A 26517-nucleotide genomic window follows, 5' to 3' on the forward strand; every position below is an offset into this window, starting at 1 on the left:
TTTGCTTTTAAACTAGAATTTATTGGTATACAAAATCAGTTCCAAAGATAAAGTGGCACGTCTTCGCGGCTGCTAATGCACCAAGTGTTGAGGGTTAAAAACACAAAAATGTTTGGTTCTTAAAACAGTGCAGATAGCCAAGTACAGTACTTCAGTAAATAAGAAGGAAATGTTTCAGATGAACATAAGCTACAGAGAGAGACAGCCTGGGGAAATGGGCTCGAGACACCAGGAGATGGTGATTCCTCACCACGTCGCTCTAGAGCTAAGGCAGACTTGCTGAGTCTAATGGTCAGGACCCCATGGAGACCTTGGACATCTCTAGACTGCAGCCAGAACAAGTGTAGTGCAATTAGAAAAAGGGAGAAGGCAGACACACTGGAGGACGGACGCACCATCCCTGTGACCAGAAAGGGGAGCGGGGTGCTGGGTGCTGAGCCTGACTCAAGGCCCGTTTCCCCTTCTCTGATCTTAGTGCTAGTAAGGGAAGCTGGGAGGGCAGCCACCATGGAAATGAGCCCTGAAGAATAGGAAGACAAGAAGAGCCCCACAGCAGTGGAGCTCAGGTTTCAGGGCTCTGTCAGGAATTGGAGCATAGGCAGAGGCGAACCTCACTGACTGCCTTGGTGCTGTAACGGGGCCTGCGGGATGCTCATGTGCAAGGATCAGTCAGACCCCAAAGGTTTCTCTTGTGCTCAGGACAGAGCAAAAGGAGCCCTGCCCGCAGGTATGCCCTGCTTATGGTAAACTCGCTGTGCAAGTGTGCCACTGCACGGTGTGGGCAGGGGGGGGGGGGGGGACGGCATCCTCCGCACGGCTACCAGCCTTCTCCAGTAACCGTGAGGGGGGTCACCATTTCAACTGAGTTACTGAACTGAGACTCTAAAGAGAACAGACTGAACAGACTGTTAGAACTTGACCTGGGACAGAGCTCTCTGAGCCCAGCCTCAAAGTGCAGGGAGTCACGAATGCGCTCCCACTTACGACAGAAGGATGCTGTTGCCTCCCTCCTCTCAGCAGACATGATCAACTGGCCAGAGCTGCCAACTGTTAGAACGTAAACAAACTCAAGGATGACCCTGGAACAGCTGGCTTGTGAGACACAGGAAATGTCCCTGTGGAAGCCCTCTTGGGGTGGGGTGTGGTGGCCCACCACTTTGATCCCAGAACTTACAGAAGGCAGAGATAGGCGGATCTCTGAGTTTAAGGACAGCCTGGTCTACAAAGCTAATTCCAGGACAGCCAGGGCTACACAGAGAATCCCTGTCTTGGGAAACCCACAAAATGTCTCTGGGTCTGCTTGGTACAACACTGGGTATGTGCAACCCTCAACCTGGGAGAGACAAGGGAAGCCCCACACCTCACCTGGGTCTGGAGGTAAGAAGTGAGAAGCTGAAACTGGGGCTGGAGGTGGATTCAGGAGGCCCACAAAGGCCACAGCTCTGGGGAGGCGCCTCCTGGTTCTGCTCACATCCTCTGCTTGGGGTTGACTGAGTCCACTCCGCCTGGGGATTCGGGTTTCCTCTACCCAGCTGGATGCCAGAGGTAAAATAAGGGCACTCTACTTATCCTGGTAAAACCCAGGCAGACAGTAGTTCCTCAGAACATGAAAGACTGCAGGGGGGCTCACTCTGAGCATAGTGCAGCGGCCAAGTCCACCTGATACTACCTGGAAACCTAAGCCTCTACTGCCACAAGCGCCACAGGAAGTGGGCATTGGGCCTGAGCTACAGGAAGGGCCCCCACCGATCCCCACCCCAGCTGCCCTGCAAGCTCAGCCCTCTTCACTGTCACAATCAAGATATGGTTGGGGGTGTTTTCAGAGCTCATAGAAAAAACTACAGGCTACCCTGACGCACACTGAAGCTCCTTGCTGCCACAATTCCTGACCACACCTCACTCCCTCAAGGCAGCCACTCTTGTTGAAAACTGAATGAACTTATGCATCCCCAGCCCCGCCTCCTGGTGGGCTGTGCTATCTACAAGTCTAGCCTGGGCTAATTCATCTGCCTACAGTGTCAAGGTGCTGCCATCTAGTGTGCTTTTTATTTTATTTTTTAATTTTAACCTTAAATTATTCTTAAAACCTAGAAAACCTCTCTGCACAGTATTAAGGCCAGTGAACTGCCATGAAGCACTGGGGCTTTTCTCTGTGGCCTGTTTATGAGCTACAGCCAGGAAGCTGACAGGTTCCCTTCCCGGGACAGCTTCTCTGAGAGCATCTGGACTGGAGGAACAGTGCTAACCATCGTCACCCCAAAGCTCAACACACTGGGCCTCACCTCGGCTGCCTATGAGGTAACTGTCAGAGACTGTCAGAACTGAGGTAGTGGGGCCCACACACTGAGCCTGACCTGGGGCAGGCTCCCCGCTTCCAGTGATCAGTATATTAAAGAGATAAAGCAGCAGAAACTGGAAGGCTGGGCGGTGACAAGGCAAACTTGTTTTTAACAAAGTGCCACTGTGTTCTAGAAAGCAGAGGCTACTGCCAGAGGCAGGTAACCCAGAACTAAATGCAAATTTGTAGTAGAGAAGGGTGTTCTTTTGTGAATCCCCAGGACTCTGACACCCAAGAGACCCAAGGCAGCTTCCTGTCAGGTGAAGAGCAGTTCTAAGAAGGCACTACATGGGCTGCTAAATGCCAGCCACAGCTTGGATTTTTAAGTGCTGGGATGGAACCCAGGCTTCCTATACACTGGGCAAGTACCCCACCACCGAGCATGCTTCCCCAGGCCTGCCACTTCAAACTTCCGATCCTGAGGTTTTTGTAAACAGCGCTGACCTTTCCACAAGGACCTGGCATTCTGCCGTGAGGCAGTACAAAGCTGGGAGCAAAGAGCGTTCACTCAGACACTGCCTGGGTGACCTCAGAGAACACTGCTTCCAGAGGCAGCCTGGTCCCCCCTCAGAGCACAGCAGCCACCACCCTCTCTTACTTATTGGGACTGACCGTGTCATTTGCAAATCTGCACAGCATTGCAATGTCCTAGACTGTATACGCGGGAACCTACACTGCGTCCTGGGAGAGAGTCCAGGAGACTTCAGGTGCTCCAAACGCCAAGTTCCAAAGCTGAACAAATGAACAATTTAAGGACATCACCACCCTGAAGAAGCCAGCAGCCTGCTGGTCAGGCGACTGGATGAACCCGAGACAATGGTGTCTGCGTCTACATGCTTTTGTGATTTTCCTTTTGCCTCTAGTGACAAGGAATAATTTCATCTTTTGACCCAGCGTACAGGGTTAGTCCAAACATGAGGTTCCCAGAGGGCATTAACTTTAGTCATGGTTGTTCGCCTGAGACATGACAGTTTAATGTCCACATAACCTAGTCTGTGGACCCGCACCCATGGTGCAGGCCTCCCCGGCCATTCAGCTTAGCCACGCAGCCTCCTCCACTGCTGTCGCTGCTGTACTCTCTGAGGTACTGAAATCCAAACAAGGTTAACTTCCAAATAAAATTCAGGATGCATGTTTGTAAGATTCCCCCTGACCTCATGGGTGGAGACCCATGAGTGAAACGGGACCTTTCATCCTAACCCTCGCTAGCCTGGAACTCAGTACACAGCCCAGGCTGGCCTCAAACTTGCAGCAATGCGGCCTCTGCGTCAGTGCTGGGATCAGACTTGGCTAGAGCCAGCTTGCTAGGCTATGCTACGGGACTTCACCCCAGTTTCATGTTCATGAAGCTGACAACCTGTAAGCTCAAACCACCATCTCTCTCCGTAGGCATCATTCTGAGTCTAGCATAGCAAAAAGAAAAAAGAGTTATTTAAAATTCAAGCATGGAAAATGGTGTCCCTGTAGACTGCTGCCATAGACAATGTCTTTAGATTCTTCCAAGGCAGAACCTAAGAGCCCCAGCTCACCCCGCACAGCTACAGGAAACTCAGCCACACTTCCGAACTCAGAGCTGTGCCACAGCAGCGCCACACCTTCTCCTAACTGTCCCAAAGTCCCCTGCACTGCGGGGCCCAGCAAACCCAGGTCTCGCCAATAGCCAGGCACATGCACCACGTGGCTGGCAAGGGGAGGGGCACCCACTCTGAGAGGATACCTGAGACAGGAGGAAGGAGATGGCCTCGACCTCCCTGGCTGCTGTGAGCTCCCCACCCTGTCCTATCACTGACATGTCTGAGTGACCTGTATCAGAAGTAAATCAAATCTCAACACACTCTTGAGCTGGGAAAGCAAGACGCTCATCCTGCTGGAAAATGAGAGAGAAACAAAGGGCGTTGTCATGAAGATGTCTAATGATTGTGCTAACGACTTCAAGAATTATTACAAGGAACCCCCCTCACGCATCAAGGGAAGAGCCTAGAGCCACCACACTCTGATCCGCAGGGCAAGCGAAGCCTCCTGGCCCCATGACCCACCTATGACTTAGTATTTTGTTTGAGTTCCAGAAGGTGAATGGTGTCACCACACTCTCACACAACAGAGCACAGGAGAGAAAGAGGCAGCTTGAAGGACACTGGCTCCTCGGGCTCGTGTGTGGGTGCTGACAGTTGTCTCATCCTCAGGGGACACGTGGCTGGGAAGCCTTGTCTGCAATGTGCATCGTTCAGCTCTCGGGTGCGAGAGTCAGATGTTCAGAGCAGCGAAGGTCTTCACCAAGGTGACCTGCGTGTTCACGTCTGCTTCTCTGCCCCGGTCTCTGCTGCCATTTCTGTTCTCCAGGGCTTTGAGGCGGTGCCTCTCCTCCTGACGCTTCTTCTTCTCCAGCCGCTGTTGTTCCCTCCGCTGCTTGTTTGTGACCTGGAATAGACAGGAGAAGCCATGTGGGTCTCTGGCTGCAGGGCTCTGGGCCCAAGAGACCAGAATGATTTCTTTTCTGTTAGACTGTTCAAATATACTTTGAAACTTACGTTCCCTTCCTGAAGCATCAAATAAAATCAATCCTCTTCATGAGCCGATCTAAGTGACCCACAAAGACAGTGTCCCTAGTCCAGCAGCTGACAGATTTCACAGCGGCCTGGAGACATGCTCTCCGTCACTTAAGGCCCTAGAGAACTGCGGTAAGGCAAGGCTCAGACTGCACCCTCGTGCCTGCACGCTGTCAGGTAGTCTAGCTCAGGACATCTGCCTTTAAGACGCGTTTTAACCTGGACAGACTAACGGCATCACGGGCACTTGCTGGAGCTAGGCAGGGATGCAGGGATGCAGGGATGCAGGGGTGCAGGGATGCAGGGATGCATCTGACAGGTTGCCAAGAGCCTCACTCATTAGAGAGACGTGCCCTCCATTTCACCCGCACTTCATGCTAGAAAAGACTGCAAAGCACAAAGATCCACACGGAAGGCGGCAGCCATGCTTCGGCACAGAGGGTGGACACTTCCTCCTCCTGTGACTGTGGGACAAGCAAGGTCCTCTTCTGCACCTTAGTGTGCCTGCACCGATGCTCTGCAAGAACCAGTTCCATACATCCAGAACGCTGCACACTAGGGTGCGACGCCATTCCCTCCCTGCTACAGAGCCCGCCCCGACTCCCCCCGCCCCCGTACCTTCGGGCACTGGCTCTTCTTACGCACTCTGCTCTCTTCACCAGGGCTGGCCCGAGCCTCACTGGTCTCCACTCTGCCTTCGTTTCTGCCCTGATTTCCAGAGAGTCTGGAGCCGCCGCCTGCCTCCTCACACGAAGGGCCACGCTGCTTCACTCTGTCACCAGGCTCAAGGCTCTTCTCCGCATCTTCCAAAGAAAGACACTTCGTTAAAACCAAGAACCCAGCAGTTACACAAAGCAACTGCAGTTAAGTGACTCCAGGATCACCAGGTCCCCACACCCCTGTCACTTTCAAAGCCAGGTCCCTTGAGATGGACTTCGGCGACTCTCATCTCACATCAACCGTCAGGAAGGCTGCAGGGAGAACATGGAAAGCCCTGGCTCACTGCAAGGCTCGCAGCCAACTTTCTGCCAGCAGGGTTTGTCTCCTTTGATAAACTTTTTAAAGATAAGTTTTAGGGATAAAGTATTCATTTGTATCCCAGATCTAGAAGCAAAGCATGACCCCACCCTACACCGTCCGATACAGTGGCCGCTAAGATTGAAACGCACAAACACTGGGCAGCGCTGCTTGTTGTCCTGACTGACAGATGCTCACAGCACTTGAAGGGGCGGATGGACAGAGTGGACACTACGGCAATCAGGAGAACTGTGAACAGCATCTCGAGGGAGCGCCAGCACGGTCCCTTGCAGTTTACCCCCAGGGCCCAGTTGTAGACTTACCCTTGCTTGTCCCCTGGTTCATCTGAAGCAGGGCGGTTACTGAAGGCTCGATAGTGTGACTCTCAGCTTCCAGGTTCTGGACTATTAAGTTAGAATCCTATCAAAGAACAGAGAAACACCAAGGCTGTGGCTTGTGTGGTGCTCCAGAGCTCTGCCTCATCTGTCTGACACACGGGAACACAGAGCAGAGGAACTGACAAGGTTCTGAGCCCTCATCTGTCAAGATCAAGTTCCAACAAGAACTTCAAGTTGGCAGCCTTGTCAATGCATTTATAAATAAACTGTCTTTATAAAACTAGACCTTTACTAGAGCAAATCCCTCTCAGAAAAGATGAAGCCCACCAAACAAGGGAGATGAGTTAATAGCTCTCCTGTCTCTTGGGCTCTGGCAGGCCAGCTCTGCATGGTAGCACCTGCTATGAGGCACAGCACTGAGCATACTGCTGTGAGGGACACCTGCAGGGAAGGGTGCTAACTGTGCATCCAGCTGTGAGGGACACCTGCAGGGAAGGGTGCTAACTGTGCATTCAGCTGTGAGGGACATCTGCAGGGAAAGGTACTAACTGTGCATCCAGCTGTGAGGGACACCTGCAGGGAAAGGTACTAACTGTGCATCCAGCTGTGAGGGACACCTGCAGGGAAAGGTACTAACTGTGCATCCAGCTGTGAGGGACATCTGCAGGTAAAGGTGCTAACTGTGCATTCAGCTGTGAGGCACACCTGCAGGGAAAGGTACTAACTGTGCATTCAGCTGTGAGGCACACCTGCAGGAAAGGGTGCTAACTGTGCATCCAGCTGTGGGGCACACCTGCAGGGAAGGGTGCTAACTGTACATCCAGCTGTGAGGCACACCTGCAGGGAAGGGTACTGTGCATCCAGCTGTGAGGCACACCTGCAGGGAAGGGTACTAACCGTGCATCCAGTTGCACTGCCAGCTTTCTGGACAGCATCTTCCATGTCATCTCTCAGACTGTCCCCTTGTGTCTTCATTTTCTCTTTTTTATTTGCTCTATCTTGATGAAGCATCTGGAACTAAAAGAAAAACACCATAGGAACCATTGCTCCAGCAAATTCCATTCGACTCTCCAACCCATGACGATACCGAATCACAAACCGTCCAAACACGGAGAAGAAGTCATGCTGAAGAGAACAACAGTGGCTCGATTCACCCACCCACACCCTGAGAATCCAGGGCATAGACCTGAGGACAGAGGCTGGGAGGAACCACTCAGGAACAGGAGCAGCAAGGCACTGCAGTACTTGTGCAGCGACGGCCGAGTCTGGCAGCACACACTGTGTCTGCTTGCTGTGTACAGACTGTCCCTATGTATGGACCTTGCTGTGTATAGACTGTCTCTCTGTTCATACCTTGCAGTGTACAGAGGACTGTCCCTATGTTCATACCTGTTGAGCTTCTCAACTTACAATGCTAGCCTTGAAAACACATGGACCCAGCTCTCATCTAGTCGCCACGTTCCCTGATTTTCAGCTCGCTCTGGGCACATGGTAGTGAGGGACGCCCCACTCCCCCCTCCAAAGGCTTATGTATTACAGTGAGGTTCACTCGAGGCACGCAGGCCTCTATGACAGAACCCAAGACGGACTCTAAAACCATCCCTACCCACCCTTTGACTACACATCTCTTTCTGCAGTCCATCAATAATGGGCATGGAGACTCGTACTTGGCACTAAAGTCTGAGTGGAGCCCAGCTGTGAGGAATATATCCCTGACAGTCTCAACAAGAAGCAGCCTAAGGAGACCGACCCTCTGGCAAAGTGCCTCCTTCCTCCCTTCACGGCACTGGAAGTTAGCCACGTGTGAGATACAGGCAACAGAAATGTTATCATGGGGTGACCCACTAGAAAAGCATGGTACAGTCATTGACCGCGGCTTGCCCTCAGGATGCCGCCTTCACCGCAGTTAGAGGCAAGCATAGGAGTGAGGGGTCCCTGCCATCAGCACCGATGGATGGACGTCTCAGTTTTATCAGCCGAGGCACACAGACCAACAGAAGTGAAGTGGTCAGTAGGAGAAAAAAAGCCACTACTTAGATAAGAAAATTCTGTACCCTCCAAAACAACCCACAAACCACCATGAAAATCCACAGCAATGTGGCACAGTGCAAACCGCGGGCACGCTGTGTACTTGTAAGCCAGCAGCCAGACTCCATAAAGCTTGTTTAAAACTGAAAACAAGGAACCTCTGAGTCCCTCCCTCCTTGCCTCCTATCTGACAATCAGAAGAGAGCTCACAGCTGTTCCTGCTGCCACACCTTTGCTCGGCCAATGGGCTCTGACCCTTGGAAGCCTTAAGCCCCTTTCGTTGCTAAGTTACCTCGGCTGTGGTGTTCTATCAGAGCAATAGAAAAGTAACTGGGGCAGTGTGGCATGCCACACAGCGGAATGTCACCAAGATGCACTGTTACAGCTACAGCATGGCTGAATCTCACAAACACCATGATACGTGGAAAAGGCCAGACAGCAAAGGTCAAAAACACGATTCCATTCATGGACAGAGAAGGACTGCTTTGTTGCTGAGGCCTTCTGTGGGGATGATGACAGTTTGGAACCACGAGAAGACATGGTCGAGGACCTTGGGGTGTCCCACTGAAGTGATGGATTCCATCTCAATGCTTGAGAGAGAATTCTACAGAACCTCAGGCTGAGTCAAAAGGTTTCATCCGGACGATGACCAGCTAGGAAACATGAACAGAAAAAGATCCACTTCTAGACTCCGAGCACACGAGAGGCAGAAGCAGGAGGATCAGAAGCTCCTATCCTTAGCTACACACAAAATTCAAGGTTAGCCTGGGCTACATGAGACTCTGCCTCAAAAGCAAAAACAAAAGGCAACAGGCTGAGCAGCAGTTAGGGGCACTGACTGCTCTTCCGGCAGTCCCAGGTTTGGTTCTTAGCACCTACATGGTGGCTCACCACCATCTCTAACTCCCATTCCAGGGAATCCAATGTCGTCTTTTGGCTTCCTCTGGCTTCTGAGGGAACCAGGCACATACTTGGTGCAGACATACACTTAGGCACAGCACTCATTCACATGAATGAGAGCTCACAGGAGGATGCAGTGAGAAGAGCTGGAGGGGTGGCTGAGCAGGTCCCAGCATGCACACCACGTGGCCCACAATCCCCTGACAGCTCCAGAGGGTCTGAGGCCTCAGGAGCCTTCGCTCTCACACAGATGCACTCGGACAGATGCACATACAGCACACAACTGAAGACAACAAATAAACCTTTAAAGGAAAAGATTACATTATTTAAAAAAGCAAGCCAATTTTAAAAAGCAAAACAGGAAATCATAAAATAATTAGTAAGTGAAAAACTGTACCAGATTTTACGACAGACTTGCATGAATTAAAACAGCCGGGCGTCAACACACAGGGGGCAGCAGGGCAGAACCAAGCAGCTAAAGGAGCCGCAAACACATATGGAATGAATGTGCGCGGCCAGTGTGGGTCTTAGCCCAGGAAGGAAGCCCGCAGCGTGCAGAGGCAGTCTGCCTGCAGATAGGCAAGCACACGGGCGGAAAGCTGAGACCCAGCCCTCACCGCCTCAGAAAGACAAATCCCAAACAGAGCCAAGATTTCACAGAAAAGAAACAGGGGTCTGGTGTAGGAGTCCACATCTGTAACATCTCCACTACACATACACAAAACAGGAGGCAGGAGGATCACAGCAAGTTCAAAGTCAACGTAGGGCTCTCCAGGGAGACCTTGCCTCAAAAAACTAAAAGTTAAAACTAAGGCTGAATAAAAATAAAGATATGACTATACATCAGGCCTGGTGCACGCCTTTAGTCCAGCACTCGAGGGGCTGAGGCAGGTAGTCAGTCTGGGCTACATTGTAAGTTCCAGAAAAGCCAGGGCTAAGCAGAGAAAACAAAAATGTATTAAAACACCTGTGGGCTCACTTTCTACCTCAGAGTGGGAAAGGCCATTCTAGTTATGACCCCAAGCCCTAGAGCCATATAAGGAAATACTGTTAGGGCTGGGAGACGTCCGAGTGGCACAGCACTTGCCGGCCATCTTTGATAGCTAGCACCACTTAATAAACCAAACCATTCAAGGAGGAAGAGGACAGGAGGATGGGGGAGGGGCAGGGAGGAAGAATGGACCTAAAAAGTATCGATAAATTTACCTAAAACCCACAAACTTTCACAGCAGAGACCACAACAGGCACAGAGAAGTAGCAGGCAAGGAAATACCTATAATTTCTCACAGAAGCATGTATGAAGTTCCTAAAATCATTAGACAAAAAGACAAAAATGAACAAAAATATAAATAAATCAGTTCACAGAAAAGGAAGGACGCAGTAACACAGGAAAGATGCACAGACTGAGTGATGACAAAATGTCGCAAAACCACATTTAGAGGGGCTGGAGGGGCACAGGAGAGCCGGCCCAGCAGCCAAGAGTGGGCTGCTCCTACAGAGGACCAGAGTTTGTTTCCCAGCGCCCACACAGCAGCTCACAATGACCGGTAACTGCGACTCCAGTGGATCTGATGATGTCCTTGTCTGGACTCTAAGGTGTGCGCGCGCGCGCGCGCACACACACACACACACACACACACACACACACACACACACGCGCGCGCGCTCGCGCGCAAAGCTAAAAAAAAAAATCCATTATGTTAAAAATCAAAAGACTTTCCCCTTATCCTGACAAAGATCATAAAGGTGCGGCAGGCCGCTGGTGGTAGCGCAGCTTTGACCCCAGCACTGGGAAGGCAGAGGCAGGCAGATCTCTGAGGCCAACCTGGGTCTACAGAGTGAGTTCCAGAGAAACCCTGTCTTGAAAAACCTAGATAGATAGATAGATAGATAGATAGATAGATAGATAGATAGATAGATAGATAGATAAAATTGAAAGGATGTGTCAAGAGCCATACACTACAAGCTAAAATGTAAACTGAAGGCAGTGACCTACGTGACACAGTAGCGTGTATCAAAACATCTTGATACACAAAAGGCTCTTGATTTATCTGAAAGAACTGAGCCATACTAGGACACCAGGCCTTGCGTCTAACAGCACAGGCTGGAAGGCATCTAAGACGGATGGTAAGAGACTGGTAGCAGGTTATAATGGATCCACACGGCGAGTGTCATGCAGCCTTCAAAGAGAGATTCAGGAAGTCTTTCGTGCACTGCTATGAATTCAGCTCTAAGATGTGCTAAATGTAAAGAGCGCCGTGCATGAAGGATCTGAGTACTTATAGATGCTACGGCTTGGGCTGGAGAAAGGGTAAAAATAGCAGACATGGGCTGGAGAGAGCTTGTGTAGGCGGAAGGCCTGAATTCAAGTCCTTGCAATATAAGGTAAGCAGGGCCTGGGGTGCACCTGAACCCCAGTGTTGTGGAGGTGGAAACAGGAGGAATGCTGGCTCACACCAGTGACTAGTCTAGCCAAAAACAAACAAAAATCCCTTGAAAGGTTCAGAGTCAGAGAAGCTGCTTCAAAAGGATAGGTGGAACTGACAGGACACTCGATGCCTTCTCTAGCTTCTGTGTGTATACACAGGCATATGCACCACATACTCATGAGCACGGAAAGCACACTCACTCACACAGACACTCACTCACACAGACAAGGGGGAGCAGGAAACAAAGCTATACAGATAATGCAACCCATCTGTCCTTTAAGTGCTAAGTGACTAACCTGGAATCTACTGAGGGGACAACAGAACCTGCACCCATGTAGCCATGACGACCCCAGGTGCCTGCTAGGGGAGGGTCTCACCTCACTAGAAAGTAAGAAAGATGTTGAGTTTTTTACATTTGTGTGTATGCATGGGCATGCTCACACCCATGCCACGACCCTGTGAGCATGTCAGAAGACATCTTATACAAGGGGATTCTTTCCTTCTACCGTGTGGGTTCCTAGGACGGAACCCAGGTTATCAGGCTAGGCAGCCAGGGCCTCTGAGACCTGAAATACTTTAGCAATCTGATCGACGGCTCCCTGAGAGCAACTTTTCATGAACTGCAACCACAGCTGGCCTACAGTACTTAGCTCAAGGACACAGCTCTGCGCCTGTCTCTTCAGGTCTGAAAGCAGAAGGAGCTGGCTTCACTCACGTCAGTTAGGAGATGAGCTGGCGCTTCTGAGTTGTCATTGATCCTCCGGACGCTGTCATAGTGTTCCCCGTACCGGTAGGCGATGTGGAGCTCCCTCGCGCTGCTCTTGTCTGTGCCTCGAATCTGCCAACACAGAGAAGACCTGGAAGGTAGGCCTGTGGGAGGGAGTCTGGGCCTGCAGGCCCCACACAGACACACAACTCTGTAGGCCACACCTGTCTCTGAGCTCTTGCTCTCCCAGGCTTGTAGGCTTCCCCGAGCCAATGTAGCATTTGCCAATGTGCAAATGAACCCATTTGGAAGTGAATAAAAAGCCAGAGGCAGGCCTGCAGTGAAGCCATAAAATTAAGTACCTGGCCTCTTGACTGCACAGGTTCCTTCTGATGGGAGACCCAGAAACAGACCCAGGTTTGCTGAAGCCTGAAGCTCAAACACTTTGAGATTATCTTTGAAAAAAAAAAAAAAAAAGAAGAAGCAGCAGCAAAATGTCAAGTATAAAGTTTATAGACCCTCTTGAAGACCTTAAAACGGATCCATGCAAATGGGCCTGAAATGGCTCATTAGCTCGAATAAACTCACCTTCCTTTTCTATCTGTCACAATGAAACAGCCAACGAGCAGCAACAATCTTAAAACCTGCCACTCACACCGGTCCCAAGACAAAACCATACAGAGGAAAGCCGTATAGTACAGCACACAGACCTGAGCACTGGTCACAACGTGTTACATGTCAACCTCATCCTGGGACACAACAAACACCAACTCCCTAAAATCATGCAAAAACATACAAAACTAGGTGCAAGTCTGGGTAGCTTCCCTCAAATGCCCATGTCACAGAAACAAAAGTAATTCTGACTGCCCCCCAGTACTGTGCTGCCATTAACTCCAACATATCCGCTCTTCTTGTTTGCACTGAAAGTCCCAGGTAATCCGAGACGACCGTTAACTTATTCACCGTCCAAAGCCGGCAAGTGCGCAGGACCACACAACCCCTCACAGACCCGGGAAAGCCTCTGTAGAACACCTAGGTCTGAAAGGCAATGGTCTGGGCGGACATCCCACATGGTGGCAGCACTGTTATCCCCCCAAAGGGACACTAACAAAGTCCCTAACATCATTAACTGTACTGACAACGTGTGTATGTTATAACCGCAAATCACCCAGAGCAGTCGGCACCAGCTGTTACTAGCAGGTCTGCGGTTCGCTACATTATCACGGAGACCGCTCACAGGAGGGCACGCCAAGGCAGCAGACAGTGCAGGTCTCAGTATCCAGGTCGAGTCTGAGCCAAGTCATCATTAATGCAGGAGCTCAGAACGTGACTGCATCTCCACGCAGGGTAGAGCCACTGGAAACTTGTTTTACATATATAGTTTCACTGTTTTGCAAGTCATAAACCACAACAGTACAGAAAGATTTGGAAAAAAGTAAGAATTAGGTTGATAAAGAAATGGAACAGTTATCTTCAGGGAAGCGGAGGTGGCTGCCCTCACAGGTGCCTGGCTTCTCCCAGTAGGCTCCTCACACAGTCTACTCTGGTGCTCCAGCGACCCTGCTACCAGCGCAGACATTAACAAACAGAAACACACTGCAGGGCAGCCGAGTTCTGGGCCAGCACCGAGAACAGGGCCCTCTCTGCTACCCGACACCGGGCAACACTGGGCAAGGCCATGGATCCTGTTTCCCTCCCGCTCCCTCCTTCCAAGCTTGCTCGTTCCCTTGCTGTGTCACTGCATCCCTGAAGTGGACGTCCCCCCTCACCCGCCAGCACCCACTTCACTCTGGCCTTGGTAAGGCTGTTAAAAGGACGCTGTGTTCGATACAAAAGGCTCCAGACTTCCATTCATGTGACACAAGAGCACACCTAAAAAGGAAGAAATCAAACGGAGGCTCCCAGAGGTGGGAGGACAAGGGAGGACACTGATCCCATGGGGCAGAGTGCGGCGACTCCACATGCTGATGGTGGCGCTTCGGGAATGTCAGAACATACCACCAGAAACAGGAAAAGGGTGAATTCTGGTATGTGTAACTGATATTTCTAAAAAGTGAATCCTCTTTCTAAAAGAAAAGGGGCCAGGCCATGCCTAAGGGACTCACAAAGCAGTGCACGCAGGCAGCACCCCTTTAATATAGCAATGCACGCAGAGGGGTGTGCGTGTGTGTGTGCGTACATGTGCGTGTATATGTGTGCATGTGCGTGTATATGTGTGCAAGTGCATGTGCGTGCGTGCGTGCATGTGTGAGTGTGGTGAATGAATTCATGTACATGTGTTTAAGATGCACTGTAGAAACACTGTGATATGCACTCTCCAATCACGTGCCCAAGCCCCAGTGTAAGGTGAATGGCCGACTCGCACTAAAAATGCTACCACTCACAATTCCAGTCAGTGTGACTCTCTGAATTTCCCAGTTTTGATTCATTTAAAACATTTTAGCTTTCTAAATAAGACAACGTTCAAAATGGTGACCCAGGGCAGCTGGTCAGTGAAAGCAGAAGCCATGTCTGGAGCCAAGACGCAAAGTGACAGAAACCCTCTCAATTCTGGGAGAATTGATAAGGGGACCATCTGGCTTCATGACTGACAGGTGACGTTAATGCAGGATGCAAAGAGAAGGTGAAGGAGATGAATAGACACATACTTAGAATGGAGAGACATGTGGCTTAACATATCTCAGCCTGGAGCAAACACTTGCTGTAAAATATTTATTGTAGCAAAAAGCAAAACAAAGAAATGAAGCTGAATGAAAGCCAGCACCCGCTGACCAGAAACACTTCTTAGTCATTACAGCACGCACAGTCATCAAAATGGACTCCGTGACGCTTCCGACTCCTAAAACTCGCACAACCCCGGGGGATGGGCTTACTTCAAAGCTACAGTCTGTATTTATATACTAAGACAGTTTAATAGAGTTATGAGAAGTATTTCCACATTAGGTCCTGTCCTCAAATCATCCACGTAGCTGACTGCTGAGTAATATCTCAGCATCGTAAACTGCTTCCCGCTCACGCTCCAGACTCCTTTTGTACCCAGCACAGGGGCAGATCCAAATCCCATGGGTTCCCCATCTTTAGGTTCATGGTCCAAACTCCTCTTTGAGGTCAGCATCGCAAGTCAAGCCCGTCCTCTAAAGGACATCCCCAGAGCTAACTTAGACAATTCCTACACAGGCGACCTACCTGCCACAAAGGGGCATTAAGTTGATGGATCACCACATTCAACTGATGGTTTCTTGCAAACGCTACAATTGCATCATTGCCAGCAAAAGTACCAGGCTTTGCCAAACTGGCCACTGCATGGAGACAGGAAAGAAAAATGAAGTCTTTATGATGGAAAGTGCAAACACAAACATGGTGGGTATTTACGCAGCCACAGGCAGTGAGAAGCAAGAACACATCTCTGCGAAATCCACCAACTGTCAGTCTAGGAAGTTAGAGGTGAATGACACTCGGGGTGCTTGTCATCAGCGAAGGATCTGCTGGTTAATTCCTTCAGTAAGTGCTGCGTGCTTCCAATCTGCCCAGCTGTATAAAAACATGTCGTGCAAACAATGGACAGCAACATTGGTGTCGGCAGCGCACGCTAGTGGACGCTGCATGCCCGGGTCAGGCAGTGTTTGAGAGTTCTCAGAAATCATCACTTTTTTTTTTTTTTTTTTTTTGGTTCTTTTTTTCGGAGCTGGGGACAGAAATCATCACTTTTTTTTTTTTTTTTTTTTTTTGTTCTTTTTTTCGGAGCTGGGGACAGAAATCATCACTTTTAACCATCATGGCAGGGCTCTGGAAGGATTATCGCACTCGACACTAGAAAGACGAACAAGCTGAGATGTGGCCCACGGCCACAGAGCCTGACTTGGTAAGTGAGCTCTCACCCCAGCAGCTGACACCGCGGCCCTGGCTAGTGGCCACTCTGTCACTCTGCCCAGATCACAATCAGAGTAACTTGGACAATACTGACAAATGCATGACAAATGCCTTCAACCCAGGCTCCACAAAGTAACCTCCAGTCCTCTGGAATTTCCAAAGAAGAAAGGTGGCTACGGCAGCTGCTAACAGCAGACTATCCGGCAGCCATGTGCTACAACCAACCAACCAAGTCTGGACTCTGAAGTTGCAGTAAGCAACTCCCAGCTGACGACACTGCTTGAGCTGTGACACAGAAATGCCAAGAGCATAAATCTTCCCAAGGACAAAGCAGCACTGTGCTCGGAACCTTCTGAGGCTGGCCCAAGTCTTCCCTTAGTTAACTTTGTTCTGTTCCCTTTCCCCACAAACCACAGCATTAGGATAGCTCCTGTGAGTGTGGGGAGATCTGAAACTTGCAGGGGGGTCTCAGAGTGTGCACAACTGTGCTCTCATATCCTTGCTCCAAGTCAGAAATACACATGTGTGCATGATGGTCTGTCTGTGTGCGTGTGCATATGTGTAGGGGGAGGGATGACATGTGTCAGATGAACTGCCAGGATGCTCTCGGGCCAGGCAGGATTTAAAAGGAGCAGTAGATGACACTCCAAACAGAATGAGAGCTACTGTGGCCTGCAATGTAAGGCAGTAACCTGGGCTACAGAGGGAGAGGGAGAGGAACATGGTGAGAAGTGAGAGAGGAGAGATTACAGACCACAGATCAGGACGGGCTAGAGTGCAGGCTCAGTCCTCAGATCAGTGGGAGCCACACAGATTTTGGAGGAAAACAAACTTACATCACGATTCTGACTATCACAGGGCCATAGGCCATTGCACTGAGGGAACCTGGTGGGTATCACCACATGCGAATTTCAGAAGTAGTGGTCTTGCTGTATGCTGTGGTAACACGGTGACCAAGGCGACCTAGAGGAGGGAGACACTTACTGCATAGTACACCTCTGTCAGTCAGTTTAAAGAAGGAACTCAGAAACAGGCTCAGGGAAATGATGCTTACTGGCTCATTACAAGCCTATACTTAGCTAGCTAGCTCTCTTAAGCAGCTCGGAACCACCAGCCTAGAGATGGTGCCACCCACAGTGGGCTGGGCCCTCCTACATCAATCCCCGACAGACACACCCACAGGCCAATTTGATCTAGGCAAATCCTCAACTGAGGTGAGAGGGAGCCTTTGTTCCCAGGTGACCCTACGTTATGTCAAGGGACAAAAAAACTACCCAGCCCAGATGGGAAGAGGAAACTGCTGAGGAGAACAGCCAAGACCCACAGAACGAGCAGGTGGAACAAGCAGGTGGGAGGACACAGGAGATGAGACAGTGGGACAGCGAGTGTTCTGATCTGGGTATCCCTGCAGATGGGGAGAGGTGCAGCCCACTCTACGAAGCCACAGCACAGACGGCGAGAATAACCTGTACACAGAGCCAAGGGCAAAGTTCAGCAGGTCCTCACCTTGTAACTGAGACATCTGCCCACTGAGCCAGCAAACACTCCAGAAACACCTCCATGCCAGTGCGGCTGTGTCTGAACAAGGACTGCACCTTGTCCCTGAGACCCAACCACACTAAGGCAGACAGACACACCCCGCCCTGTGTGGGGAGACAGACGCAGTGGGCCTGACAGACACAAGCCCCGCCTGTGTGGGGAGGCAGACGCAGTGGGCCTGACACTCTGCACTTCCCGATTCTGCCCCTAAGCCCTCTGTTACCTGTCTGATGCTCACTCTTTTACAAACCGGTACTCAGCCATGCAGTGACATTTCAAGACAATACCGTTCCCCTGCACAGCTAAAGTGACCTCACGCTGCAGCTGAAGACCAGAGCCCTCTGTTCTGAGGCACTGACACACCCCAAACCCACCACAAGACTTTCCCTGAGGACCCAAGTGGGATTCGGGTCAAATTTCATCCTTATTTATTTATCTATTTTTCTAGCAGGCTGGCTTCAGACTCCTCATCTCCTGCCTCGGCCTCTTGAGTGCTAAGACAAGTGTGCACTTGCACAGGCGGTCACATGATTCATTTTAAATCTTTATCTGTCTGTCTGTCTGTCTGTCTGTCTCTCTCTCTCTCTCTCACACACACACACACACACACACACACACACACAAACACACACACACCTGTAAAATGCTAACTCTGAAACTGCCTGCTTGATTGAAAAGCGACCCCAGGGAGAGGCCCACCAGAGCTCAGTGACAGGTGCACACTACCTACCCAGAGGCCCATGTGCCTGTTTCCAGTGAGGACTAGGAAGGGCACTGGTCACTGGTATGTCCCCAGACATACCCTGCCTCTGTCGCCATGTGTAGAGCTAAATGCCCCCCTGGTCTTCTTGCCTGAGTAAACTGGACTGGCCCACATCACTGTTGGAACTGCCAACATGGAGAGCCTCCTCAGCAGCCTCTCCTCCTCAGCAGCCTCTCCTCCTCAGCAGCCTCTCCTCCTCAGCAGCCTCTCCTCCTCAGCAGCCTCTCCTCCTCGACTGGGTCCATCCACTCTCAGTGTGGCCCCACACTGTCATCAGAACAGAGACTGCGCTGCCTGATCCTGGCAAGACGCGGATGTAAATGGAGTGGTGAGGATGCTGGTTGTGGGTAGGGACGCAGCTCAGCTGGGAGAACGCTCGCTTGGCATGTGAGAGGCTGAGTCCCATCCCTGGCACTCCGTGACCTGGGTGTGGTGGCATGAGTAACATCCGGGAGGGTCAAGAGGTCAAGCTACACACATTCCAAAACCAAAAGGAAAATGGTATCTATACAACATAAGTTTGTCAGTACCTGGTATAATAAATAGATCCTTAGTAATTATTTGTCAAAACTAACACTTGAAGTTCATATATATTTTTGATAGGTTTTTGCCAAATTAAATTATAGCTAATTAGGATCACTAAAATCAAAACCAGTGACTTGCCTCAGGAGGGGCAGTGGAAGGGTTGTGCTTAGGTCTTTGGTGAGAAGTTAACATGGGCTTGCTGATTTCTTTTTTCTAGTTCTAAATGCATGCTTATTCTTTAAAACCACAGGAAAGAATTAAACCTATCTATAGTCCCATCATCCTCAGACACTAACTTACTGAGAATTTCACTTTATTACCTAATTTAATCTTCACAAAAAAGTTCAGGTGCTCTCTCATCTCCTTTTTATAAAGTTTTAAAAAGTAAGAAAAACCACCACACGATGCTAGCATCTCCACGCATCACCTCCGCTCGAGGACCGCCTAAAAGGAAGACTCTGTGTGTGCTCTGTGAGCTTAGCTCCCACCCCACTGGCAAGAGGTCACAAAGTCTGCTCGGCTGCCATCGTCCCCTCCTCCTCCTTTGGGAGGCGAAGGTGTTGCTGTGTGAGGACCAAGCCCAGTGGAGACAAGCACGCGCCTCCGGCTGAGCCCGAGGAGACAAACGGACATCTAGATCTATGGATTCCTGCTGCACAGCCTGGGCTTATGACAGAAAATGCAAATACAGTGTTTGCTGGTTACATGGACGGCATTGTTTACCCTGGCAGTGAGGGCCGGGCCTGGTGGGCTCATTACCCGGCATGACTCCTGAAGGACCCAGGTCCCACAGGGACCTACCATGCTTCTCATTACCTGGCATGACTCCTGAAGGACCCAGGTCCCACAGGGACCTACCATGCTTCTCATTACCCGGCATGACTCCTGAGGGACCCAGGGCCCCACAGGGACCTACCATGCTTCTCATTACCCGGCATGACTCCTGAAGGACCCAGGCCCACAGGGACCTACCATGCTTCTCATTACCCGGCATGACTCCTGAAGGACCCAGGGCCCCACAGGGACCTACCATGCTTCTCATTACCCGGCATGACCCCTGAAGGACCCAGGCCCACAGGGACCTACCATGCTTCTCATTACCCGGCATGACCCCTGAAGGACCCAGGCCCACAGGGACCTACCATGCTTCTCATTACCCGGCATGACTCCTGAAGGACCCAGGCCCCACAGGGACCTACCATGCTTCTCATTACCCGGCATGACCCCTGAAGGACCCAGGGCCCCACAGGGACCTACCATGCTTCTCATTACCCGGCATGACTCCTGAAGGACCCAGGGCCCCACAGGGACCTACCATGCTTCTCATTACCCGGCATGACTCCTGAAGGACCCAGGGCCCCACAGGGACCTACCATGCTTCTCATTACCCGGCATGACCCCTGAAGGACCCAGGCCCACAGGGACCTACCATGCTTCTCATTACCCGGCATGACCCCTGAAGGACCCAGGCCCACAGGGACCTACCATGCTTCTCATTACCCGGCATGACCCCTGAAGGACCCAGGCCCCACAGGGACCTACCATGCTTCTCATTACCCGGCATGACCCCTGAAGGACCCAGGGCCCCACAGGGACCTACCATGCTTCTCATTACCCGGCATGACTCCTGAAGGACCCAGGGCCCCACAGGGACCTACCATGCTTCTCATTACCCGGCATGACCCCTGAAGGACCCAGGCCCACAGGGACCTACCATGCTTCTCATTACCCGGCATGACCCCTGAAGGACCCAGGCCCCACAGGGACCTACCATGCTTCTCATTACCCGGCATGACTCCTGAAGGACCCAGGCCCCAAGGGACCTACCATGCTTCTCATTACCCGGCATGACTCCTGAAGGACCCAGGCCCACAGGGACCTACCATGCTTCTCATTACCCGGCATGACTCCTGAAGGACCCAGGCCCCACAGGGACCTACCATGCTTCTCATTACCCGGCATGACCCCTGAAGGACCCAGGGCCCCACAGGGACCTACCATGCTTCTCATTACCCGGCATGACCCCTGAAGGACCCAGGCCCCACAGGGACCTACCATGCTTCTCATTACCCGGCATGACTCCTGAAGGACCCAGGCCCCACAGGGACCTACCATGCTTCTCATTACCCGGCATGACTCCTGAAGGACCTAGGGCCCCACAGGGACCTACCATGCTTCTCATTACCCGGCATGACCCCTGAAGGACCCAGGGCCCCACAGGGACCTACCATGCTTCTCATTACCCGGCATGACTCCTGAAGGACCCAGGGCCCCACAGGGACCTACCATGCTTCTCATTACCCGGCATGACCCCTGAAGGACCCAGGCCCACAGGGACCTACCATGCTTCTCATTACCCGGCATGACTCCTGAAGGACCCAGGGCCCCACAGGGACCTACCATGCTTCTCATTACCCGGCATGACCCCTGAAGGACCCAGGCCCCACAGGGACCTACCATGCTTCTCATTACCCGGCATGACTCCTGAAGGACCCAGGCCCCACAGGGACCTACCATGCTTCTCATTACCCGGCATGACCCCTGAAGGACCCAGGCTCACAGGGACCTACCATGCTTCTCATTACCCGGCATGACTCCTGAAGGACCCAGGCCCCACAGGGACCTACCATGCTTCTCATTACCCGGCATGACTCCTGAAGGACCCAGGGCCCCACAGGGACCTACCATGCTTCTCATTACCCGGCATGACCCCTGAAGGACCCAGGCCCCACAGGGACCTACCATGCTTCTCATTACCTGGCATGACTCCTGAAGGACCCAGGGCCCACAGGGACCTACCATGCTTCTCATTACCCGGCATGACCCCTGATGACCCCTGAATGACCCCTGAATGACCCCTGAAGGACCCAGGCCCCACAGGGACCTACCATGCTTCTCATTACCCGGCATGACCCCTGATGACCCCTGAATGACCCCTGAATGACCCCTGAAGGACCCGGGCCCACAGGGACCTACCATGCTTCTCAAAGGGGATGTCATCTTCCACAAAGGGCTCAAAATCTTCACGCTGCCTTATCATGTAGTCCACGGTCTCCTGTCGGTGCTTCAGATGGTTCCGAGAATGGCCCTCCAACTGGTCGCCCAGCGCTCTGAACAGGCAATTGCTGTCAAAGCAAAGACACTGGTTAAGATCTTTCAAAAACTGACTGAGTTGATCTAACATGGCCGGCTGTCCTTAGGCTTAGGGGAAGAGACAGCCTGGCTCTTCAGACCAGAGGCTGAGGGGAAGTGCTCTAGGGCACACTCCAGCCTCATCACCCTCGTGAGAGGCAGCAAATCAGGTTTCTCGTCCCTGTTTACCAGCTCAAAAAAGAAAAAAGAAAAAAAAAATCAAGTTTCTCAGGGCCTCAGTGGGTTCGGGGGTGGAGTTGATAAGCAGCACCTCAATTCAGAACACAGACCTCACGAATCACTCCAGGCCTAAGGTCTAAAACTGCCATTACGATGTCACACCCACCAATACCTTTTGAACCAAGCCTCACTAAAACTTCCCAGCTAGACATCACTCACTGAGTCGCTAAGCGGCAAAAACAGCAGAAGCCTGCACCTGTCCAAGCTAAGAGCACAGTGGCAGGAGTCGAGGAAGAAGCACCTGAACAGGCCGGAAAAGACACAACCCCAAACTCGCTCACCTCGTCAGAAGGGAACAACAAGGCCACTGTTACACATCTAATCTGTTCTCTAAAATTAAACAGGGCTAGTGAGATGGCCCGTGGGAAAAGTGTTGGGTCCAAGACGCAAACCCAGGCAACCTGACCTGGCTCTCGCCATGGCTCTCCCAAACATTAACACCAAATGTTAGCTGGACTTAACCTGCGTACAAGTAACAGTTTTTATCTGCCAGCCTTTACTTGAGCCCACTAAAGACAAGTCAGACACAGTGCAATAACGTGTTTTCCTGATGGGATTATAAGGCAGCGACAGAGGAAACATAACAAACACTACAGCAACCTGGGTTCCCTTAGGAAGCCCTGGAAACACACTGCAGATGCCACCAAGCCTAGCGCCGTGGCCCTCGGGGCCTCCCGGAGATCCAGCTGGTCCCTGAGTTCATGATCTCGCCATCGCAGGGCAACCAGGCTGCTCGGTGCCCACACTATGGACGTCTGAGGTCAGTCTGTGTTGGGAGGAATATCTTGCTAACTGTTGATCCTTGGGAACATCCTTGGCCTGTGGGCACAGATGGCAGGACCACCTCCCTCCTCAGCAGCTGTGACAACCAACAGCGTCTCCAGGCAGTCCAGTTGTCTCCTGGGAGGCAAAACCGTCCCTGCCTGAGAACCACTGCACTTTAGGGATACAGAGATGTAAGGTCCTGCATTAGAAAAACAACCAATTACAGAACACTTCAAGGAGCATGCCTGTAGCAAGTCACCATCTTGAACACTTCAAGGAGCATGCCTATCGCAAGTCAACATTTTACACCTTTCAAAACAGAGACAGTAAAAATTGGTAACTATTTTTTTGTATTAGCAACAGCACTATATCTTAACCAACACTACTCAGCAAATAACACATGAAATAGTCTGCTAGTCTGGCAGTGCTGGCACACGCTTTTTCCCCAGCACTCGGGGGGCAGCGGCAGGTGATCTGAATCCGAGGCCACCTGGTCTACAGAGTGCACTCCAGGGTAGCCAGAGCCACGAAGAGACACCCCATCTAGAAGAAAAGAAAGATCTGTGACCCTTCCAAACCACCACCTACACAGAAAACGCCATTCACTGCGACAACTGATGGAAATAACATACAAAACTAGACCAGCAAAGCCAGCCCCGGGATGTCACCCCAGCAAAGGTTTGTACCCAGCATGGAGCCACCTAACAATGCCAGACAACAGACTGGGAGGTGGGCTCTGCCCCTCACTTCCCTGTACTCCTACCCTGACTGAACTGTGTTCCCATTCTACTGCAGCACTCGGAGCTATCGGACACACGTGCTCCTGGCCTGCCACCCGGCACTCATCCCTCTTGTTCCTTTGAACTGTTCCAGCATGGCTTCCTGTGAGAGAAACCTTATACATAGAAGTCGCTGGCTCTGTTGGCTAAGGGAGGAAAGGTCTTCCTTGGCACCTCAAAGCATGTCAGCCACTTCTTCTCAATAACACGACCATGGTCCCTTACTAAGAACATAACAGCCTCCTTTTCCCCCATATCTGCTCCCCAATTATAGCCCAGAGGCTATTAAAGCCTTGAGACCATTTCAGGGTATCCGTAAGCTCAAAACAAAGGCCTCGCTCTAACTTCTTCATCCTTGCTCTCTCATAAGTATACTGTAGTTCTCAAGAGCCTGCCAGCTCACTGGGCAAGGTAGTGCAGTGGCCTTAAATCCCAGCACTCAGGAGACAGAGGCAGGTGGATTTCTCTAAGTTTGAATTGGTCTACAAGTGGTGAATTCCAGGACAGCCAGAGCTACATAAAGAAATCTTGCCTGACTTTAAAAAATTAAAAAAAAAAAAAGCTACTATCTCAAAGCATGATGACTAATGGGTTCACGTCTGTTCACTCCTGTGTCTTTAAATTATGAATATGGTTAATACTGAGCTATGGCTCATACAATGTGTGTATGCCTGCTTATTCCTCAGCAATTTTTCAGAATACAAAAGGGCCCCCAAACCAAAATATAATACTGTGAACCCTACAGTATTATACAGCTACAGTTTCTCATTGTCATCTTGTTCCCAGCACGCCCGTGCTAGCAATCTATGAGGATTAACTGAAGAAGTCTGCTCCCCGAGGGGAAGAAGGACAAAAGGAACACTCCCAAAGTTGCTCAGAACCTCACGTAAACCTCATGGAAGTCCAAGTCTGCTTTGTTGCTCTTGAGCAACTGTGGAGTTCCCATTTCCCCAGCCTATTTCTTTGACACCAAGAAACCATACTCAGTCTGACAGATACAACGTAACCATTTGCAAAGACGGTCACACCTGGGTCCACTGCATTCAACTTTGACGCTTTTGTTTTGTTTTTCAAGACAAGGTTTCTGTGTGTGACCACCCCAGCTCAAATTCAGAGATCTACTGCCTCTGCCTCCCCAGTGCAGGGAATAAAGACGTGCGCCACCTCGCCACCTCGCCCGGCTTCACTTGATGGTTTGATGTCTATAGCAGTTTGTGCTTCTACTGGAGCTAGGTGGCCTCCCCGGACAGTTTTTAATCCCTGAAAAACAAAAGCATCCTGAATGCCTTCTATGACCCAGGCACTGTTCCGGTTGGTAGCTGAATACAATTAAATTCTAATTGCAACTTAAGCAAAACACCTATCCAATTTGTCTGAAGCTCTGAAGGCAGGAGAGACAAATGGGATTAACTTATTGAATCTCGATCAATAAAAGTCAACGTAATATGAAATGAAGAAAACACTTTATGTAGGGGTCGGAGGCACACACCTTTAATCCCAGCAGACGCTATGAGTTTAAGGGCAACCTGGTCTACACGGGATTCCAGGCCAGCCAAGACTACATAGGGAGCCTCTTTCTCAAAGGGGAAAAAGAGGGGAAGAAGAGAAGAAAGAACAAGAGAGAAGAGCGAGAACACAGGAACAAAGGAACTTTCCCCAATTTCTAACTAAGGCTGTCGAGCTTTCTTTGGTTTTGTTCTGTTTTTTGAAACCCTGTCGCATCAACTCTTCCACAGCTCAACCTGACCGTTCATCGCGAACACAGTAACAGTGCCTCTTGCAACAACACACTTAGCAGCCAGTTCCTCTCCACGGTTTCCTGTCTACACCACGCTCCTGGACACACGTCCGCGTTCCATTAAGTTGCTTTCCCTCACCTTCCTCCGTTCCCAGTTTCCAGCTGCCACTCTTCTATCGTGTTTCCCGAAACAGCTGGCCGGGGACTCTCATTCCTTTTACTTGGGGAACCCAAAGCATGGACAGCAAACACTGGGGAAGCTACCTTCAGCTCTCCGCCCTCGTTACCCCTGTGCTGAAGGGGGCGATGACACCCAGGAAGGCCAGCATGACACCGAGTGGGACCGAGGTCCCTTCCCATTCGGCTTCATGACAGCTGCACCTCGAGGTCACCTCTCAGACCGGCTCGGACATTCGGGGGACCCTGCTGCAGCCTTCCACCAAGCCTGGCCCCTGCTTCCCTCTCGGAGACCGGCCCTGCGCATCCCCAGCGCCGCTTCCCGCACTCCCGGCCCGCCTCACCCGTCCCCCGGCACCTCCCGCAGCTTCAGTCCCAGGGCCTGCAGTTGGTTGGCGAAGCTCACAAACTCTTCTTCGCAGCCGCTGCTGCCAGGCTCCGGCCGGTTCCGCCGCTCCTTGGCCAGCGCCCGGCGCGCTGCCCGCTCGTCCCGCTTGCGCTCCGCCTCGGCTCTGCGGCCGCCGCTGCCCGGCCGGCTCTTCGCCGCTTGCTTTCGGGACATGGCTGCGGCACACGGCTCGCCGCGGAAGGAGCCGGAGCCGCAGAGCGCGGGGCCGCAGCCTCAGCCGGCCACCCGGCGGAGCGGCGTAAGGAGACGGCACCTGGCGACAGCGGCGCGGCCACTGC

General features: G+C 51.5%; 1 protein-coding gene across 7 annotated transcripts; it reads right to left on the reverse strand.

Moving 5' to 3' along the window:
- Otud3 (OTU deubiquitinase 3) lies at window positions 1-26517 on the reverse strand. Of its 7 annotated transcripts, none has more exons than XR_015620028.1 (8): window positions 26189-26517; window positions 21976-22124; window positions 15489-15601; window positions 12312-12434; window positions 7137-7256; window positions 6225-6321; window positions 4867-5687; window positions 1-4756 (listed from the first exon to the last, which is right to left on the reverse strand). XR_015620028.1 is itself a non-coding variant. In XM_087550710.1 (8 exons), the coding sequence occupies exons 2-8, from the start codon at window positions 22037-22039 to the stop codon at window positions 4583-4585; spliced, it is 876 nt and encodes a 291-aa protein (XP_087406836.1). In that variant the 5' UTR covers window positions 22040-22124; window positions 26189-26517; the 3' UTR covers window positions 1-4582.

This window comes from Rattus norvegicus, chromosome 5 (assembly GCF_021556685.1).
Source record: "Rattus norvegicus strain SHRSP/BbbUtx chromosome 5, alternate assembly SHRSP_T2T, whole genome shotgun sequence".
Taxonomy (NCBI): domain Eukaryota; kingdom Metazoa; phylum Chordata; class Mammalia; order Rodentia; family Muridae; genus Rattus; species Rattus norvegicus.

Coding starts and splice junctions, on each gene's coding strand:
- Otud3 (XM_087550710.1), bottom strand. CDS start 22,039: ATGATAAGGCAGCGTGAAGATTTTGAGCCCTTTGTGGAAGATGACATC. Junction 15,602..21,975: donor CATCCCCTTTGAGAAGCATG/GTAGGTCCCTGT, acceptor GTCTCCATGCAG/TGGCCAGTTTGGCAAAGCCT. Junction 7,257..12,311: donor CAGCTCATCTCCTAACTGAC/GTGAGTGAAGCC, acceptor TTTTTCTTTTAG/TTCCAGATGCTTCATCAAGA.